A 21,922-nucleotide genomic window follows, 5' to 3' on the forward strand; every position below is an offset into this window, starting at 1 on the left:
GAATCCGTGCAACAAGTGGCATCATTACCCCGGCGTCTCCCTCCTCCTTGTGAAGTACAAACGCTGCTTTATTATTTATTTGTGGGGCAACAGCTGGGACGGGCGAACCCTCCGGGCCGCCTACAGAGGGATGGCTCTCTCATCCCATCCCAGCCTCTTCTCCCCCTCATTGTCAGGAGGGAGGGAAAGGAGACAGGGGGGGGGGGGAGACAGGGGGGGGGGGATCTTCTTAAAGATCAATTCATATTTCCATAATCCACGCTTGCGCCTCCCCGCTCTTCTCCCCGGGGTGGAGGTGCCAGTGGTGTCCCCAGCCGCGTTGTACAACTGCCGGAGAGGCCCAGTGACAATGGAGTGCAGACAAAGGGACTTTTGGCAGACGAGAAGGGTGAGGGGATTGGGCAGAAGAGGGGGGGGGGAGGAGGGAGAGGAGCGGGGGGGGGGGGGGGGGGCTTGGCTGATGCCATATGCCAATCTGATTTGCAAATAAAAAGATATCTCCATCCTAATCCCAAATGGGCCCCTGTAATAACTCGTTGGCTGCCGGATGCATGGTACTAGGGGGGTGTGACGTCCCTGATCACTGCGGTACTGGGATCGCAGCCGCGTCTCTGCCGTTGGAGCCGAGATTCTGAGTAACACACCGAGTAACAAACCAAGTAACATGCTAAGTAATATACCGAAAGTACATTCACTGTTACTCCATGATCTGAGCGTGTGATGAATGTAACCCCGTCACCTGCCAGAAGACCCTGCAATGCCCCGCTTGTTCCTAAGTGGTGCTGCCCGTATCTATCCGTATATGTATGTATATGTACGTATATGTACGTATATGTATGTATATGTACGTATATGTATGTATATGTATATGTATGTATATGTACGTATATGTATGTATATGTACTCATATGTATGTATCCGTATGTATATGTATGTATATGTACGTATATGTATGTATATGTACGTATATGTACGTATATGTATGTATATGTACGTATATGTATATATATGTACGTATATGTACGTATATGTACGTATATGTATGTATATGTATGTATATATGTATGTATATGTACTCATATGTATGTATCCGTATGTATATGTACGTATATGTACGTATATGTACGTATATGTATGTATATGTATGTATATGTACGTATATGTACGTATATGTACGTATATGTACGTATATGTACGTATATGTATGTATATGTATGTATATGTATGTATATGTATTATATGTATGTATATGTATGTATATGTACGTATATGTATGTATATGTACGTATATGTACGTATATGTATGTATATGTATTTATATGTATGTATATATCCGTACGTATATGTATGTATATGTACGTATATGTATGTATATGTACGTATATGTATGTATACTGTATGTATGTATATATCATACAGTGGTTGGCAGAAGTATTCACCCGCTACCAGTAATGTCACACGTTGTTAGTGGGGAATTACAAATAATGTCTGCACCGTCTGTCAAACTAATCATTTGTATTCAAAGCTACAGAACTGTAATGGTTAAACGATACCCTGTTATATGAGGAGGAGGTTACCCTGAGCGCTGTTATATGAGGAGGAGGTTACCCTGAGCGCCTTTATATGAGGAGGTTACACTGAGCGCTGTTATATGAGGAGGAGGTTACCCTGAGCGCTGTTATATGAGGAGGTTACACTGAGCGCTGTTATATGAGGAGGAGGTTACCCTGAGCGCTGTTATATGAGGAGGTTACACTGAGCGCTGTTATATGAGGAGGAGGTTACCCTGAGCGCTGTTATATGAGGAGGTTACACTGAGCGCTGTTATATGAGGAGGAGGTTACCTGAGCGCTGTTATATGAGGAGGAGGTTACCCTGAGCGCTGTTATATGGGGAGGTTACACTGAGCGCTGTTAAATGAGGAGGAGGTTACCCTGAGCGCTGTTATATGAGGAGGAGGTTACCCTGAGCGCTGTTATATGAGGAGGTTACCCTGAGCGCTGTTATATGGGGAGGTTACACTGAGCGCTGTTATATGAGGAGGTTACACTGAGCCCTGTTATATGAGGAGGTTACACTGAGCTTGTTATATGGGGAGGTTACCCTGAGCGCTGTTATATGAGGAGGTTACACTGAGCCCTGTTATATGAGGAGGTTACACTGAGCCTGTTATATGGGGAGGTTACACTGAGCGCTGTTATATGAGGAGGTTACACTGAGCGCTGTTATATGGGGAGGTTACACTGAGCGCTGTTATATGGGGAGGTTACACTGAGCCCTGTTATATGGGGAGGTTACACTGAGCCTGTTATATGGGGAGGTTACACTGAGCGCTGTTATATGAGGAGGTTACACTGAGCGCTGTTATATGAGGAGGTTGCACGGAGCCCTGTTATATGAGGAGGTTACACTGAGCCTGTTATATGGGGAGGTTACACTGAGCCTGTTATATGGGGAGGTTACACTGAGCCTGTTATATGAGGAGGTTACACTGAACGCTGTTATATGGGGAGGTTACACTGAGCGCTGTTATATGAGGAGGTTACACTGAGCGCTGTTATATGAGGAGGTTGCACGGAGCCCTGTTATATGAGGAGGTTACACTGAGCCCTGTTATATGGGGAGGTTACACTGAGCGCTGTTATATGAGGAGGTTACACTGAGCCCTGTTATATGAGGAGGTTACACTGAGCCCTGTTATATGGGGAGGTTACACTGAGCGCTGTTATATGGGGAGGTTACACTGAGCGCTGTTATATGGGGAGGTTACACTGAGCCCTGTTATATGAGGAGGTTACACTGAGCCCTGTTATATGAGGGGAAGGTTACACTGAGCCCTGTTATATGAGGGGAAGGTTACACTGAGCGCTGTTATATGAGGAGGTTACACTGAGCCCTGTTATATGAGGAGGAGGTTACACTGAGCGCTGTTATATGAGGGGAAGGTTACACTGAGCGCTGTTATATGAGGAGGTTACACTGAGCCCTGTTATAAGAGGAGGTTACACTGAGCGCTGTTATATGAGGAGGGGGTTACACTGAGCCCTGTTATATGAGGGGAGGTTACACTGAGCCCTGTTATATGAGGAGGGGGTTACACTGAGCGCTGATATATGAGGAGGGGGTTACACTGAGCCCTGTTATATGAGAAGGGGGTTACACTGAGCCCTGTTATATGAGGAGGAGGTTACACTGAGTGCTGTTATATGAGGAGGGGGTTACACTGAGCCCTGTTATATGAGGAGGAGGTACACTGAGCCCTGTTATGAGGAGGTTACACTGAGCGCTGTTATATGAGGAGGAGGTTACACTGAGCGCTGTTATATGAGGAGGTTACACTGAGCGCTGTTATAAGGGGAGGTTACCCTGAGCGCTATTATATGAGGAGGAGGTTACACTTAGCGCTGTTATATGAGAAGGGGGTTACACTGAGCCCTGTTATATGAGAAGGGGGTTACACTGAGCCCTGTTATATGAGGAGGAGGTTACACTGAGCCCTGTTATATGAGAAGGGGGTTACACTGAGCCCTGTTATATGAGGAGGAGGTTACACTGAGCGCTGTTATATGAGGAGGGAGTTACACTGAGCGCTGTTATATGAGGAGGTTACACTGAGCGCTGTTATATGAGGAGGAGGTTACACTGAGCCCTGTTATATGAGGAGGAGGTTACACTGAGCCCTGTTATATGAGAAGGGGGTTACACTGAGCCCTGTTATATGAGGAGGAGGTTACACTGAGCGCTGTTATATGAGGAGGGAGTTACACTGAGCCCTGTTATATGAGGAGGAGGTTACACTGAGCCCTGTTATGAGGAGGTTACACTGAGCGCTGTTATATGGGGAGGAGGTTACACTGAGCGCTGTTATAAGGGGAGGTTACACTGAGCGCTGTTATATGAGGAGGTTACACTGAGCGCTGTTATATGAGGAGGAGGTTACACTGAGCGCTGTTATATGAGGAGGAGGTTACACTGAGCGCTGTTATATGAGGAGGAGGTTACACTGAGCGCTGTTATATGAGGAGGAGGTTACACTGAGCGCTGTTATATGAGGAGGAGGTTACACTGAGCGCTGTTATATGAGGAGGAGGTTACACTGAGCGCTGTTATATGGGGAGGAGGTTACCCTGAGTGCTGTTATATGAGGAGGAGGTTACACTGAGCGCTGTTATATGAGGAGGGGGTTACACTGAGCGCTGTTATATGAGGAAGTTACACTGAGCGCTGTTATATGAGGAGGAGGTTACACTCAGCCCTGTTATATGAGGAGGTTACACTGAGCGCTGTTATATGAGGATGTTACACTGAGTGCTGTTATATGAGGATGTTACACTGAGTGCTGTTATATGAGGAGGAGGTTACACTGAGCGCTGTTATATGAGGAGGAGGTTACACTGAGCCCTGTTATATGAGGAGGAGGTTACACTGAGCCCTGTTATATGAGGATGTTTCACTGAGCGCTGTTATATGGGGAGGAGGTTACACTGAGCGCTGTTATATGAGGAGGTTACACTGAGCGCTGTTATATGAGGATGTTACACTGAGCGCTGTTATATGAGGATGTTTCACTGAGCGCTGTTATATGGGGAGGAGGTTACACTGAGCGCTGTTATATGAGGATGTTACACTGAGCGCTGTTATATGGGGAGGAGGTTACACTGAGCGCTGTTATATGAGGATGTTACACTGAGCGCTGTTATATGGGGAGGAGGTTACACTGAGCCCTGTTATATGAGGAGGTTGCACGGAGCCCTGTTATATGAGGATGTTACACTGAGCGCTGTTATATGAGGATGTTACACTGAGCGCTGTTATATGGGGAGGAGGTTACACTGAGCGCTGTTATATGAGGATGTTACACTGAGCGCTGTTATATGGGGAGGAGGTTACACTGAGCCCTGTTATATGAGGAGGTTGCACGGAGCCCTGTTATATGAGGATGTTACACTGAGCGCTGTTATATGAGGATGTTACACTGAGCGCTGTTATTCGGGGAGGAGGTTACACTGAGCGCTGTTATATGAGGATGTTACACTGAGCGCTGTTATATGGGGAGGAGGTTACACTGAGCGCTGTTATATGAGGATGTTACACTTAGCGCTGTTATTAGGACAGAGGGGAGAATGGCTAATGCAAAGTACAGGCGAATCCTGGAGGAAAACCTGTTTTGATTCAGCCCAGACTCTGACACTGAGGAGGAAAGTCACATTCCAGCAGGACAATGACTCGAGGCACAAAGTCACAGCCACAGTGGAGTGGGTTGAACAAGAGGAGAATGAATGTTCTGGAGTGGCCCAGTCACAGTCCTGACTTGAACCCAATGGAATATTTATGGCGAGACTGTTAGATTGCCGTCCATACGATGCCCAAAAAACTTATGAGAACTGGATCAATTTTCCTGTGAAGAATGGGCAGAAATGTCCCCATCGTACTGTGCAAAGCTGGGAGAGACCGGTCCAAAGTGACTCCTAGCAGTAACTGCTACACAAGGGGCTTCTACCAAGGTCTGACTTAGGGGGCTGAATACTTATGCAACCAGTACATGTCATTGTGTGTGTACGTTTGTGTGTGTTTAGTATACACATTATTAGAATGTTCCGTCCCAGCGACATTCTGCTTTACTTCTTATAGAGAGAGAAGAAAAGGTTCCGTGTGATGTTACTCACCTTGTCTGAGAAATCCTCAGGGAACTTCCACAGCAAGGCCGGCTCTGCAAAGTAATTCACACGGAGCATTAATCACAGGGGCAGGGATACAGCCGGGTACACAGGACATAAATCAGGGAAGATATTACAGATATGCATATATACTGAGCAACTGGAGATGTCTCAGTCTGTCCCCCTGCTCTGTATGTTTATACAAATATATATATACATTTTATATATATATACACACACACACACACACACACACACACACACACATTTCCCAGAATCCCTTGCTGCAGTGGAAACACTGTATGCTGGGTGATAATAGTGAAAGGCAGGGGTTGCAGACCTGTCTAAGACATGTGAATGTGCTCACAAGTGATCTTTTTATTTGATATATATATATATATATATATATATATATATATATATATATATATATATATATATAAAATAAGCTTTTGAGAGTGCCTGTAAATGCAGCTTAATCCAGATCTGAATCCGCCCTGGGAACGATGCACTAAGATCATATTTGAATATTTTTTGTGCATCCAAATGTCAGCGCTAAAAAGTACAAACGTTCATAAAATGTGCGCGAGGTGACGGGCGCCATGTAACGTAAACGTGTGACGCGCAGTTTGGGGTTTGAAATGATTTTTTATGCGATTTAAATTAATGACAGAAAAAAGTGTTTTATTTATAATCAGTAAATATACAGTATTAGCGCCATATTATTTATATTCTCTGCGCTGTGACAATAACACATTGTGTTCCCTGTATAATGAAACCTCCGCTCTGCGTCAGACACATGGCTGGGTTGCTACAAAGCGACTTAATTCTGCGCTAACGATATAAACAGACATTTTAGGGTGGAACTCGGCAGTGATTTTGACGTATTTTTTAATTTTTTTAGATGCATAGAAACATTATTTTTAGTACATCTCATTAACATCTGTGTGCCCAGCGCCACCATTTCTGTGCATCCAGCGCCGGCCATTTCTGTGCGCCCAGCGCCGCCATTTCTGTGCGCCCAGCGCCTCCATTTCTGTGCGCCCAGTTCCGCCATTTCTGTGCGCCCAGCGCCACCATTTCTGTGCGCCCAGCGCCACCATTTCTGTGCGCCCAGCGCCACCATTTCTGTGCGCCCAGCGCCACCATTTCTGTGCGCCCAGCGCCGCCATTTCTGTGCGCCCAGCGCCTCCATTTCTGTGCGCCCAGCGCCTCCATTTCTGTGCGCCCAGTTCCGCCATTTCTGTGCGCCCAGCGCCGCCATTTCTGTGCGCCCAGCGCCACCATTTCTGTGCACCCAGCGCCACCATTTCTGTGCGCCCAGCGCCACCATTTCTGTGCGCCCAGCGCCACCATTTCTGTGCGCCCAGCGCCACCATTTCTGTGCGCCCAGTGCCGCCATTTCTATGTACCATAAGAGCGATTTAAAATGAGATTTCCGTAAGTCCATTTTTTTGACACAGAGACCATTTGCGCCGCTGATTACACGGCCCCGTGGGACTTCTCGCTGTCAGATACAGAAAGGATAATCCCACCGCGAGGTTTGTGCCGGCGCCGTTATACACACACGTTCCGTGCCCGGGAAGGATTAGATTTTCCGCTCTCTCCGCTCACCATCTGATCATCAATTTCCTGCTCATTTTATGGGTGAGAGGATGTGAATCCTAGGAGGAGGTGGGCCATGAAAAACATATTAAAGGGTCAGTCCCACGTAGGGGCAAAGTGACCTAATGACAGGGACGTGTTTAATGGGTTAAAGGGACAGTCCCACGTAGGGGCAAAGTGACCTAATGACAGGGACGTGTTTAATGGGTTAAAGGGACAGTCCCACGTAGGGGCAAAGTGATCTAATGACAGGGACGTGTTTAATGGGTTAAAGGGTCAGTCTCACGTAGCAGCAAAGTGACCTAATGACAGGGACGTGTTTAATGGGTTCAAGGGACAGTCCCACGTAGGGGCAAAGTGACCTAATGACAGGGATGTGTTTAATGGGTTCAAGGGACAGTCCCACGTAGGGGCAAAGTGACCTAATGACAGGGACGTGTTTAATGGGTTAAAGGGACAGTCCCACGTAGGGGCAAAGTGACCTAATGACAGGGATGTGTTTAATGGGTTAAAGGGACAGTCCCACGTAGGGGCAAAGTGATCTAATGACAGGGACGTGTTTAATGGGTTAAAGGGTCAGTCTCACGTAGCAGCAAAGTGACCTAATGACAGGGACGTGTTTAATGGGTTCAAGGGACAGTCCCACGTAGGGGCAAAGTGACCTAAAGACAGGGACGTGTGTAATGGGTTAAAGGGTCAGTCCCACGTAGGGGCAAAGTGACCTAATGACAGGGACGTGTTTAATGGGTTAAAGGGACAGTCCCACGTAGGGGCAAAGTGACCTAATGACAGGGACGTGTTTAATGGGTTAAAGGGACAGTCACACGTAGGAGCAAAGTGACCTAATGACAGGGACGTGTTTAATGGGTTCAAGGGACAGTCCCACGTAGGGGCAAAGTGACCTAATGACAGGGACGTGTTTAATGGGTTCAAGGGACAGTCCCACGTAGGGCAAAGTGACCTAATGACAGGGACGTGTTTAATGGGTTCAAGGGACAGTCCCACGTAGGGACAAAGTGACCTAATGACAGGGACGTGTTTAATGGGCTAAAGGGTCAGTCCCATGTAGGAGCAAAGTGACCTAATGACAGGGACGTGTTTAATGGGTTCAAGGGACAGTCCCACGTAGGGGCAAAGTGACCTAATGACAGGGGCGTGTTTAATGGGTTAAAGGGACAGTCCCATGTAGGGGCAAAGTGACCTAATGACAGGGACATGTTTAATGGGATAAAGGGTCAGTCCCACGTAGGGGCAAAGTGACCTAATGACAGGGACGTATTTAATGGGTTAAAGGGTCAGTCCCACGTAGGGACAAAGTGACCTAATGACAGGGACGTGTTTAATGGGTTAAAGGGTCAGTCCCACGTAGGGGCAAAGTGACCTAATGACAGGGACGTGTTTAATGGGTTAAAGGGACAGTCCCACGTAGGGGCAAAGTGACCTAATGACAGGGACGTGTTTAATGGGTTAAAGGGTCAGTCCCACGTAGGGCAAAGTGACCTAATGACAGGGACGTGTTTAATGGGTTAAAGGGACAGTCCCACGTAGGGGCAAAGTGACCTAATGACAGGGACGTGTTTAATGGGTTAAAGGGACAGTCCCACGTAGGGCAAAGTGACCTAATGACAGGGACGTGTTTAATGGGTTAAATTTCGTTTTTGGTACTGTTTGCAAAAACAAACGTTTAAGCATCTGAAAAAAATCTTAATTTCGTAATGTTTAATATTAACCTCAGGGAACGTCGCGCCCGCTCCTGCTTCAGGTTACGTCCCGTTATAAGCCCGGATTTAACGGATTTAGTGGATCAGGGCCTAGCGCTGCATAAATAAAATTCTACATACATATCACTTCCATTAGTTCACATTGGTCTTATGAGTTCATGACCCTTAAATCTACAGTTTGTCACATACTACAGGGGTGGCCATGTCCTCAAGGGCCACCAACAGGTAAGAATTAGTTATTAGGGATATCCTTGCTTCAGCACAGGTGGCTCAATCAGTGCCAGCTTCAGCACAGGTGGCTCAATCAGTCCCAGCTTCAGCATAGGAGGCTCAATCAATGGCTCAGTCGTTGACTGACCTGTGCTGAAGCTGGGACTGATTGAGCCACCTGTGCTGAAGCAGTGATATCCTGAAAACCTGACCTGTTGGTGGCGCATGCAGATTGGAGTTGCCCCCCACCCAGACATAATGCAAAGCAATTTAACACATTTCTGCCACCTTTCAGAGCTGCAAAACGCCAGCCACATGCCACGGATTTGCACATGGGGACAGTGATGTCCGACTGTTAATCTAGAGACAAGTATTCAGACATGGGAAACCGTTCCGTTTCTCGTGATAAGCATAATGGAAGTGGACGGGCAAAAATAATAAAGTAAAAAAGTGTTTGATCATCGATAGCTCTGTGAAACAGAGACCTGCGGAGAGGCTTTGCAACGTGTGATCGTGAAGAAAATAAAGATGGTGCTTCTCCAAAATACAGGTGTATCTGTCGCAGGTTCCTATTGGTCAGCGGTTTGGCAGCCATTATTGGGCAGAAGACAGGGAGCTAAAACGTTAAGAATCTGGGGTATAGGGGTGGGGTCACCCAGGCCTGCAAACCGACACCCCCCCCCCCCCCCCTGTTCCAACTATGTCCAAAAATCAATAGAAAATAAATACGTTTGAGCTGCCCGGATCACCGCTTTAAACACGGCACTGTCATTGACGTACCTAGAACGCAGGAGGCCATTTTGATGTTCTAGATACGTGCAGGGCACTTGCTTGCTTTCTAGGGGGGTGATGGGGCTGACCGATCTGACGGCGCGTCCACCCCGATCGTCACGGAAAGGAGAGCCCCCCCCCCTCCACTTCTGTTTCCGGCAACCCGGGCGCGGTCGGGTGATCGCTCCTGGGGTGATCACATGACACGGACGTGTCGGAGGTCTCTGGTGATGCCGGACCCCTGGCACTGTAATAATTTTACAGAAATACAGAACCCCTCGGGTCTAAGACAGCAAGAGACAATAAGAAGACAAAGCCACACACCCTTAAAGGGAAAGATGTTAAACCACAAAGATAAGATGAAATGTGAATCAAACTCAATGAGTGACACATGTGAGTTACTTGTGAAACTTTTTTACATATATATATAGGTTCATAAACAATAATAGTAATGGTAGGGTGGATCCGTCTGATACAAGATCTTTAATCGCGAGCAATAGGGGTTTTTTCCCCCACAGATGTATGATAAATACAATTAACTTTTTTCTTTAATTAAAGAAAGCGTTCAAAAAGAAAAGGACTCGTTTTACCTAAAAAAGAAACAGGAACTGGAAAATGAACACTTAGGTCACACGTAGGGGTGCCAGGGGGCTTATCCGAAAATACTGGACTCAATGGTGAAAGGTGCGTCAGGTCACTGAGTCCAGGGAGGAAAATACCGGGCACATACATGTCCAGTATTACAGCACCTCTCATTTTTTACTGGACAGAGTATCCAAATACTGGACAGTTCAGTTCAATACCGGACACCTGGCAACCCTAGTCACACATGAAATGAACAATAATTTCACCAAAAGATTAATACCAAAAACCGGAAAAATAAACCATCATTTTACTAAAACTTTAACCCCCTCCTCACCCCTCCACTCAAAAAAAGAAGATGGTTAATCCCTTAACCATGTTACTGCCATTACTACACTTTGCCCCTAGGAGGGACTGACCCCATAACCATGTCACTGCCATTAGTACACTTTGCCCCTAGGAGAGACTGACCCCTTAACCATGTCACTGCCATTAGTACACTTTGCCCCTAGGAGAGACTGACCCCTTAACCATGTCACTGCCATTAGTACACTTTGCCCCTAGGAGGGACTGACCCCTTAACCATGTTACTGCCATTAGTACACTTTGCCCCTAGGAGGGACTGACCCCTTAACCATGTCACTGCCATTAGTACACTTTGCCCCTAGGAGAGACTGACCCCTTAACCATGTCACTGCCATTAGTACACTTTGCCCCTAGGAGAGACTGACCCCTTAACCATGTCACTGCCATTAGTACACTTTGCCCCTAGGAGGGACTGACCCCTTAACCAAGTCACTGCCATTAGTACACTTTGCCCCTAGCCCTCCTACAAACCCTTTAGGAGGCACTGACATATAACATACGTTACAACCAGTGTTTCCAAACCAGAGTTACAGGAAGGACAGAGACACTGGGAGATACAGAACGTGACAAGGAAAAGTGGGGACATTGAGTGACAATGAGACAGACAGAGGGCCAAACAGTGACAGAATGACATGTCTACTCCATCAATAACCAAAATAATATATTCCAGTATATGGAAATGTCACACTTTTAGTTGGAAGATGCTTTTAGGGGATGGGGGTCCTGTCCCCCAAATCTTGGACATTTTTCTTTGTGTGATTTTGTGGGGGGGGGTCATTGTAGTATGAGTTATGGTTTCTGACTCGGGGCCCTACAGAATATGTTGTGTGATTCAAGGCCATATTCACTACTCTGGAAGACGCCTGATGGGTCCCATTCGTGTGTAAGGGTCAGAGAGGGCCAGGATTACTAAACTGTGTTATTCCATAACACACCTTCCAGGCCAGAAGACAGCCAATGGGCTAACGTTTATCAAAATAAATACATTTCTTGAGAATATATATACACAGTATATATATATATATATATATATATATATATATATATATATATATATATATATATATATATATATATATACACAGTATATATCTCATCATCCTCTCCAGCCCGTGTCTCCCCACTGCTGGATGAAGCCTCCCCAATGATCTCCTAGGTGCTGCGGTTACAGCCTCTTCTCCACGTCGCTCCCACACATTGTCTCATCCCATCCTCTCCAGCCCGTGTCTCCCCACTGCTGGATGAAGTCTCCCCAATGATCTCCCAGGTGCTGCGGTTACAGCCTCTTCTCCACGTCGCTCCCACACATTGTCTCATTATATCCTCCCATCTTACATTTGGTGTCCCGGTCTTTTAATTTCTCTTGGAATCCAGTCGAGTTCCATCTTTGTCCAATGATGGTCATTTCTTCTTGCGATATGTCCGGCCCACCGCCATTTTCATCCTTCCCTTGTGTGATGATGTCACAGACTTGTGTTTGCTTCCGAACCCATTCATTCTTGCTCCGGTCTCTTCGGGTAATACCCAGCATGCATCTCTCCATACGTCTCTGCGTTGTCTGAAGCTTCTACATTATGTTCGCATTTAGGGTCCAAATGTCACACCCGTACGAAAGGTTGTGTGTATTTATATAATTATATATATATATATATCAGCTAGTGTATATATGTATATATATATATACACACACACACACACACACACACCGGTGATCCTGACCTGTTTTTGCAAGCAGCTGCACACAGTAGGAGGATACAGTGTGCGGTGTGAATATGGCACCCTATAGCAGCAGAACACAAAGAGTAACACGTTCTGATCTCATACTCTTCTGGATAGCGGGATTGAGATACACCTCGCAGGGCCTCCACGGCACAGCCAAACAAAGCTAATGGGTGAGAATTGAACTGTGGCATCTACACGGTGAAATAAATTACACTTCCTCACACCACTCATAACCTGCAGGGTGACTGGGGGGAGGGGGGGACATCTAATCATCAGTGACCCCCCCCCCCCCCCCAGGAAGAGAGGGAGAGAAAGCACAGGGCAGAGAATGCTGCCTGATATCTGACGTGAGGGAGAAGAGAGATGTGTGGGAGAAAGCATGGTGCTGAGTATCTCTATACCCTGATAATAAGCCCGCTGCGCTGTATAATGGTGCTGAGTATCTCTATACCCTGATAATAAGCCCGCTGCGCTGTATAATGGTGCTGAGTGTCTCTATACCCTGATAATAAGCCCGCTGCGCTGTATAATGGTGCTGAGTGTCTCTATACCCTGATAATAAGCCCGCTGCGCTGTATAATGGTGCTGAGTATCTCTATACCCTGATAATAAGCCCGCTGCGCTGTATAATGGTGCTGAGTGTCTCTATACCCTGATAATAAGCCCGCTGCGCTGTATAATGGTGCTGAGTATCTCTATACCCTGATAATAAGCCCGCTGCGCTGTATAATGGTGCTGAGTGTCTCTATACCCTGATAATAAGCCCGCTGCGCTATATAATGGTGCTGAGTATCTCTATACCCTGATAATAAGCCCACTGCACTGTATAATGGTGCTGAGTATCTCTATACCCTGATAATGAACACGCTGCGCTATATAATGGTGCTGAGTATCTCTATACCCTGATAATAAGCCTGCTGCACTGTATAATGGTGCTGAGTATCTCTATACCCTGATAATAAGCCCGCTGCACTGTATAATGGTGCTGAGTATCTCTATACCCTGATAATGAACACGCTGCGCTATATAATGGTGCTGAGTATCTCTATACCCTGATAATAAGCCTGCTGCACTGTATAATGGTGCTGAGTATCTCTATACCCTGATAATAAGCCTGCTGCACTGTATAATGGTGATGAGTATCTCTATACCCTGATAATGAACACGCTGCACTGTATAATGGTGCTGAGTATCTCTATATCCTGATAATGAACACGCTGCACTGTATAATGGTGCTGAGTATCTCTATACCCTGATAATGAACACGCTGCACTGTATAATGGTGCTGAGTATCTCTATACCCTGATAATGAACATGCTGCGCTGTATGATGGTGCCGAGAATCCCTATACCCTGATAATGAGCCCGCTGCACTGTATAATGGTGCTGAGTATCTCTATACCCTGATAATAAGCCCGCTTTAAAATTATGCTGAGTGTCTATACTGACATTGCAAATGCATTCAATGATTACTTTGTGGGGTGTGCCACTAACTTATTAGCGAAACGCAGCCCAAACCACAAACCTGAATCTTATCCTGGCAGTACCCCTACAGTCCCACCCCCTCCTAACACTGCCCACAATTTTCAATTTGGCCCAGTATCTGAAGAGGAGATTACACAAGCGCTTCTCAAGCTAAAACTAAGCAGCCAATGTGGACCTGACTTACTACAATCTATGTTCCTACGACTTGGTGCCCCAGCCATTGCCAAACCAATTTCTTCCATAGTCAACTCTATCCTGTCTGCAGGCCGTATCCCTAAGACCTGGAAAACTGCCAGAGTTTTCCCAATCTTCAAAAGTGGGGACAAAAACACTGTCTCAAACTACAGGCCAATCTCTCCTCTCCCAATACTATCCAAAGTCATGGAAAAATGTGTCCACTCCCAATTAAGTGATTACTATACCATGACAAATTTCCCTAGCCAATTCCAATCTGGGTTTCGTCCCAAACACTCCACCGTAACTACCCTGCTAAATCTTTGCAATGAAATCCAGTGTGGGATGGAACGGGGACAACTCACTGGTGCAGTATTCCTAGATTTTGCAAAGGCTTTTGACACAGTTGATCATGCTATCCTGATTAACAAACTCCAGAGCTCTGGAATTGGGAAACATGCTTTAAACTGGTTTCAGTCCTACCTATCAGGAAGATCCCAACATGTGTCCATCTCGGGCTCTAACTCCAACCCCCTAGATATCACCTGTGGTGTCCCGCAAGGCTCTGTTCGGGGGCCCCTACCCTTCTCAGTGTTCATTAATGATCTTCCCACAGCTTGTAAGGAAGCCTCAATACACATGTATGCAGATGACACAATCCTATACAGTATGCACACAGCCATAGCCTCTCTGACCTTCAACACATACTTCAGTCTGACTTTTGAGACTCGAAAACTGGATTTCTCAAAACAAACTGTTTTTAAACACTGACAAGACTGTAACAATGGTATTTGGGACCAAGACTAAATTTTTAAAGCTGCCAGCGACTGAGCTCCAGATTAGAACCAACGCTAACACCACCCTAACACCTGTCACTAGTTTTAAATACCTGGGCTTATGGTTTGACTCCCACTTAACATTCGGGATGCACATTGATACCCTGACAACCAAGACCTATGCCAAACTAGGGGTACTTTACAGGAACAAATCCTCCCCAAGTCTCCTGGTCAGAAAGCGTATCGCACAGCAGATGCTAATGCCAATTATTGACTATGGAGACATAGTATACGGCTCGGCACCTCAAACCCACCTTAGCAAACTTGACACCCTCTACAATTCAATTTGTCGTTTTGTTCTCCAATGCAACTACAACACACATCACTGCGAAATGCTCAAAGAACTAGATTGGTCATCACTAGAGTCTAGGCGCAAAGTTCACCTTTCCTGTCTTGCCTTTAAATTCTTTATGGGCAAGCTACCCAGCTACCTGAACAAGCTCCTCACCCCTACCACATGCAGCACTTATCACCTGAGACCAGACTCCAAAAGACTGTTCATGGTCCCAAGGCTCAACAAAGTATCCGGCTGCTCCTCTTTCTCTTACCGTGCACCCCAAAACTGGAACAGCCTACCGGAGACTCTCACATCCACCACCAGTTTAAGTTCTTTCAAATCTAAAGCTGTCTCACACTTTAATCTGGTCTGTAACTGTTACATACGCCCATAATATATATTTTCTTTAACTGTGCATGCAATGTCTTGTATATAATGTATACCCTGCTCATTATGTAACTGTATTTGTAACCAAGTATTATTTGTCTTAACTCTGTGCCCAGGACATACTTGAAAACGAGAGGTAACTCTCAATGTATTACTTCCTGGTAAAATATTTTATAACTAAATACACTCATAATGAGCCCGCTACGCTGTATAATGGTGCTGTGTATCAATACACTGATAATGTATGTTCTGCGATGTATAATGGTGCTGAGTATCTATACACTGATAATGTAGTATATTCTGCGCTGTATAATGGTGCTGTGTATCTACACACTTCCAATCTGTATAATTTAACCCCTTCCGTGCCTTGCTACCCCTGCTTGCTAAGGATGACAGTGACCTCAGTAGACACTGAGGCCACACGGCGGCCATTTTTAAAACTCCCATGCTTATCATCTCAGTGGCGTTCAGAATACCAGAATATAAAGGACATCTCAATGAATAAGTTTACTGCTACTCATAAAACAGGGGGGATCTTAAAAACAAAATGGAACTGAAGGTGTTTAAGTAAAAAGTAGTGGTACCCTCGGTTTGCCAGTAACATAGTACTGGTACTCTCTATCCCCCTAGGTCCCCTCCCCGACATCCCCCTGACAAGCCCGTACAATGCGCACACAGCCCTGCCATGCTCTGACAGGGGTCTCACGTTGTTGAGCATGTTGAGCCTTTGTGGTGTCGGACAAAAGGCTGGCCTTTGTGCTGGTTGGCTAAGCATGAGGCCTGAGCATCACAGAAAGGCCGGCTCCCACAATGACCATATTGTTGGGGGGCTCAGCCTCATGGCGTCTGCTCTCCCCCCCCCCCCCCTCTCCATCAGGGTGGGTCAGGAAAATCCCCTCAGCCGCTCGAGTGGAAATGTGGAGAGGGTCCCCGCTGGGGAGAGCGATAAAGTCCTCATCTGAGCATATGGTAAAACCCGGCATTGTTCTACATAGCGGAGAGGAGACTTCTCCCAGCCAAAGGCACCGATGTTACAAGTAACGGGACGTGACCTAACCAGGAGCGGGCGCGGTGTTCCCTGAGGTCACCGTGTCTCCTCACTGCTAATTATATGCAGACGCAGCGTCCGTTCTACATGTCATTAGCATGGGGTCACCGTCACGTTATTGTAGCATCATGTGGTGTTATCTCCCAGTAACGTGACGGTGAGTATGTCTTAGTGTTACCCCCATCCAGAGCCGGAAATAGGGGTTTATCTCACGGTGAGAGAGAGGGAAATAACGCTATGTTAGTTATATCACCTCACTGTGGGGTTACCCCCATCCAGACCCGAAATAGGGGTTTATCTCACGGTGAGAGAGGGAAATAATGCTGTGTTAGTTATATCACCTCACTGTGGGGTTACCCCCATCCAGACCCGGAAATAGGGGTTTATCTCACGGTGAGAGAGGGAAATAATGCTGTGTTAGTTATATCACCTCACTGTGGGGTTACCCCCATCCAGACCCGGAAATAGGGGTTTATCTCACGGTGAGAGAGGGAAATAACGCTATGTTAGTTATATCACCTCACTGTGGGGTTACCCCCATCCAGACCCGGAAATAGGGGTTTATCTCACGGTGAGAGAGAGGGAAATAACGCTATGTTAGTTATATCACCTCACTGTGGGGTTACCCCTATCCAGACCCGGAAATAGGGGTTTATCTCACGGTGAGAGAGGGAAATAACACTATGTTAGTTATATCACCTCACTGTGGGGTTACCCCCATCCAGACCCGGAAATAGGGGTTTATCTCACGGTGAGAGAGGGAAATAATGCTGTGTTAGTTATATCACCTCACTGTGGGGTTACCCCCATCCAGAGCCAGAAATAGGGTTTTATCTCACAGTGAGGGAGAGGGAAATAACGCTATATTAGTTATATCACATCACTGTGGGGTTACCCCCATCCAGACCCGGAAATCGAGGTTTATCTCACGGTGAGAGAGAGGGAAATAACGCTATGTTAGTTATATCACCTCACTGTGGGGTTACCCCCATCCAGACCTGGAAATAGGGGTTTATCTCACGGTGAGAGAGAGGGAAGTAACGCGATGTTAGTTATATCACCTCACTGTGGGGTTACCCCCATCCAGACCCGGAAATAGGGGTTTATCTCACGGTGAGAGAGAGGGAAATAACGCTATGTTAGTTATATCACCTCACTGTGGGGTTACCCCCATCCAGACCTGGAAATAGGGGTTTATCTCACGGTGAGAGAGAGGGAAATAACGCTATGTTAGTTATATCACATTACTGTGGGGTTACTCCCATCCAGACCCGGAAATAGGGGTTTATCTCACGGTGAGAGAGGGGGAAATAACACTATGTTAGTTATATCACCTCACTGTGGGGTTACCCCCATCCAGACCTGGAAATAGGGGTTTATCTCACGGTGAGAGAGAGGGAAATAACGCTATGTTAGTTATATCACCTCACTGTGGGGTTACCCCCATCCAGACCTGGAAATAGGGGTTTATCTCACGGTGAGAGAGAAATAACGCTATGTTAGTTATATCACCTCACTGTGGGGTTACTCCCATCCAGACCCGGAAATAGGGGTTTATCTCACGGTCAGAGAGAGGGAAATAACGCTATGTTAGTTATATCACATTACTGTGGGGTTACTCCCATCCAGACCCGGAAATAGGGGTTTATCTCACGGTGAGAGAGGGGGAAATAACACTATGTTAGTTATATCACCTCACTGTGGGGTTACCCCCATCCAGACCTGGAAATAGGGGTTTATCTCACGGTGAGAGAGAGGGAAATAACGCTATGTTAGTTATATCACCTCACTGTGGGGTTACCCCCATCCAGACCTGGAAATAGGGGTTTATCTCACGGTGAGAGAGAAATAACGCTATGTTAGTTATATCACCTCACTGTGGGGTTACTCCCATCCAGACCCGGAAATAGGGGTTTATCTCACGGTCAGAGAGAGGGAAATAACGCTATGTTAGTTATATCACCTCACTATGGGGTTACCCCCACCCAGACCCTATAAAAACCCTATGTCAGCGCCTGGATATAAGTAACGCAACGTTTAGGTATTATCTAACAACCGTCACGCTAAGTCCCCACGTTAACCTTAACAGACATTAGTGGCTATACCACGTTACATCACACCTTATTTGCAGGTCATTATCACAATAGCACAGGTGGCTCAATCAGTCCCTGCGCTTCAGCACAGGTGGCTCAATCAGTCGCTGTTTTAGCACAGACTGAGCCACTGATTGAGCCACCTGTGCTGAAGCTGGGATATCCTTAAAACCTGACCTGTTGGGTGGTATTGAGGACTAGAGTTGAGCCCCCTGGAATACATGGATATATCAAAGTTGAAGCTGGGACTGAATAAGCCACTTATGCTGAAGCAGGGACTGATTGAGCCATCTGTGCTGGGACTGATTGAGCCAAATGTGCTGAAACATGGACTAATTAAGCCACCTGTGCTGAAGCAGGGGCTGATTGAGCCACCTGTGCTGAAGCTGGGACTGATTGAGCCACCTGTGCTGAAGCTGGGATATCCTCAATACCTGAGCTGTTGGGGGGCTTGAGTAGTGGATTTGAGCCCCCCTGCGGTAGGGTTCTCATAAGGATGATGCAGTCTTGTGAAATATAGCATTTTGCCCCTTTCCTCTGCATTACTCACTTAGGCTGACGTTAGAAACCCTATTTTCAGAGGCAATGGAAGAAGGAGAGAAATGTCTCTATTCCTGTGTAAAGGTCCTCCTGTCCCAGGAAATCCCACTGGGGAATTATCCCACTTCTCAAAAGAAGCCCTTGAATGGGGATTAACACTGACTCCACGCTGGGAGTCAAGGAGGGGTCAAAACAAGGGCTTCCCTTTTATAAGGGGCTTTAAGAGATAACTCTGTCTGTGCTGCAAGTACTTCCAATGTGTAATGTCGCATACTAAATAATCTATTACACAGCATTGCTAGGGACGCTATTGAGGCTGACAGGGGGGGGGGGACGTTCTTCACTGCTTCTATCTCCCTCTGACTTATTTATACATTGTAATTCTTCCAGAGAGGAAAGAAGCATTATGTTTACAGATAAACAGAAGAGGCCTGTGAGGTTCAGAAAGCTCTATACATGTGAAGAAGAGACCTGTGAGGTTCAGAAAGCTCTATACATGTGAAGAAGAGACCTGTGAGGTTCAGAAAGCTCTATACATGTGAAGAAGAGACCTGCGAGGTTCAGAAAGCTCTATACATGTGAAGAGACCTGCGAGGTTCAGAAAGCTCTATACAAGTGAAGAAGAGACCTGTGAGGTTCAGAAAGCTCTATACATGTGAAAAAGAGACCTGTGAGGTTCAGAAAGCTCTATACATGTGAAGAAGAGACATGTGAGGTTTGGGAAGCTCAGTACATGTGAAGGAGAGACCTATGAGGTTTGGAAAGCTCTGTACATGTGAAGAAGATCCCTGCAGAGCCAGGGTTCAGATCCCTGCAGAGCCAGGGTTCAGATCCCTGCAGAGCCAGGGTTCAGGTCCCTGCAGAGCCAGGGTTCAGATCCCTGCAGAGCCAGGGTTCAGGTCCCTGCAGAGCCAGGGTTCAGATCCCTGCAGAGCCAGGGTTCAGATCCCTGCAGAGCCAGGGTTCAATGGAAGACGAGTTATTCAGACTTGACGGCGAAATCAGGAGTTTGAAAGACAACGTTGACGACTTGGAAAATCGGGAAAGAAGACTGAACCTCAGGGTAAGGAACATCCCGGAAGAAATTGATCCGGATGACTTGCAACCCTATTTAATACATTTGTTTACGCACATAGCCCCGTCTCTCCTAACAAGCGATCTGCATATGGGTAGAGCACGCCGAGCCCCGGGCCCAAGATTGGCAGAGCCTCGGAAAGCCAGGGGCGTAATAGTAAAATGACACTATTACACCACCAGGGAGAACACTGAAAGAGGCCGCAGGAATCCAGAGTATTTGGACTTTAAGAATTCTAGGATCCAGATTTTCCAAGATCTCTCCAGATCTGCAATCACAAGACGAAGTAGCCTCCGCCCAGTCACAGCGGTTCTCCGAGGCAACGAGATCCGCTACAGATGGGCTCTCCCATTCCGACTTGTTAATATAGACGGGAGGCAAGTTTCGTTAAGATACCCGTCAGAGGTCGGAGAATTTCTTAGGAGACCTTGGTCTACACGAGCGGCTTTCTACGAGGCCCGAGGGTTCGTCGGAAGTCTCACAACAAGCTGGAATAAGCGATGGTTCGGCTGTTTCCGAGTCCGCCCACCAATCTTGAGGGTGCAAAGGGCCCTCTCCCCACGGCTGAAATCCGATCGGATGAAGGAAGAGGTTGGCGGCCCAGAATTTATGGTCTGCGGTGAACTTTTTCCCTCGGCGCATCTGTGACTTTACCTGGCTCGCTGTGGTTCCGTGTGATCCAGGAGGAGAACATAGGAACTAAAGAGAAAGGAGACTTTCCCATAGTCTCAATGTTATTTTGTTTCATTTTTCCGGGTGTACTGATCCTATTGATTTAAGAATTTTTCTAAGGACCTAATCCCCATCTCAACTATTAGGCCGAGGCTCCGCGGCCTAAGTTAGCGCGCCCACACTGCATGCAGGCAGCGCGTTGAGGCAATTGACCGCTACCTTTGGTCCGTAGGGAGCAGTAGTTGGATCGTGGTTTGAGGAGGGGGCGTGGCTTGAGGAGGGGGGCGTGGTTTGAGCGGAGGGCTGCAGCGGGTGTCTCCCGGGCTGCAAGAGGGTGCAGCGAGCCCCCACACATGCCCCCTGCTGCTCGCTCTCCGTGCTGCTCCTCCCCCCCCCCCACCCGGTCGGTCCGTCCTTCCCCCTCACCCACACACACAACACACACAACATATACACACACAGCCTGCGAAACGGGCACCGGATTGGGGGGAGGGGGGATGTTGCCATGCTCTACAGATTCTCATTGTCTGACTGCCGCACCACGTGACACGCGCGCTGCCTATCGCAGCGGGGCCTCAGCCTTATAACTATAAATTGCATATTCTCCAGGAACCGTGAATTTATTTTGTTTAGGTTTGTGTTGTTCTTTAGTAGCGAAGGCAAATATTAATCTTTGTATAATAGGAATTTAGATAAGAAGTT

General features: G+C 46.8%; 1 protein-coding gene across 1 annotated transcript in view; it reads right to left on the reverse strand.

The window, feature by feature from the left end:
• DENND1B (DENN domain containing 1B) overlaps positions 1-21,922 on the reverse strand; it is a 160,547-nt gene that overhangs the window by 111,278 nt on the left and 27,347 nt on the right. Inside the window, exon 3 of the mRNA XM_075615498.1 lies at positions 5,667-5,710. Coding sequence (XP_075471613.1) covers positions 5,667-5,710 — 44 coding nt within the window. The remainder of the gene's footprint in view (positions 1-5,666; positions 5,711-21,922) is intronic.

This window comes from Ascaphus truei, chromosome 10 (assembly GCF_040206685.1).
Source record: "Ascaphus truei isolate aAscTru1 chromosome 10, aAscTru1.hap1, whole genome shotgun sequence".
NCBI lineage: Eukaryota > Metazoa > Chordata > Amphibia > Anura > Ascaphidae > Ascaphus > Ascaphus truei.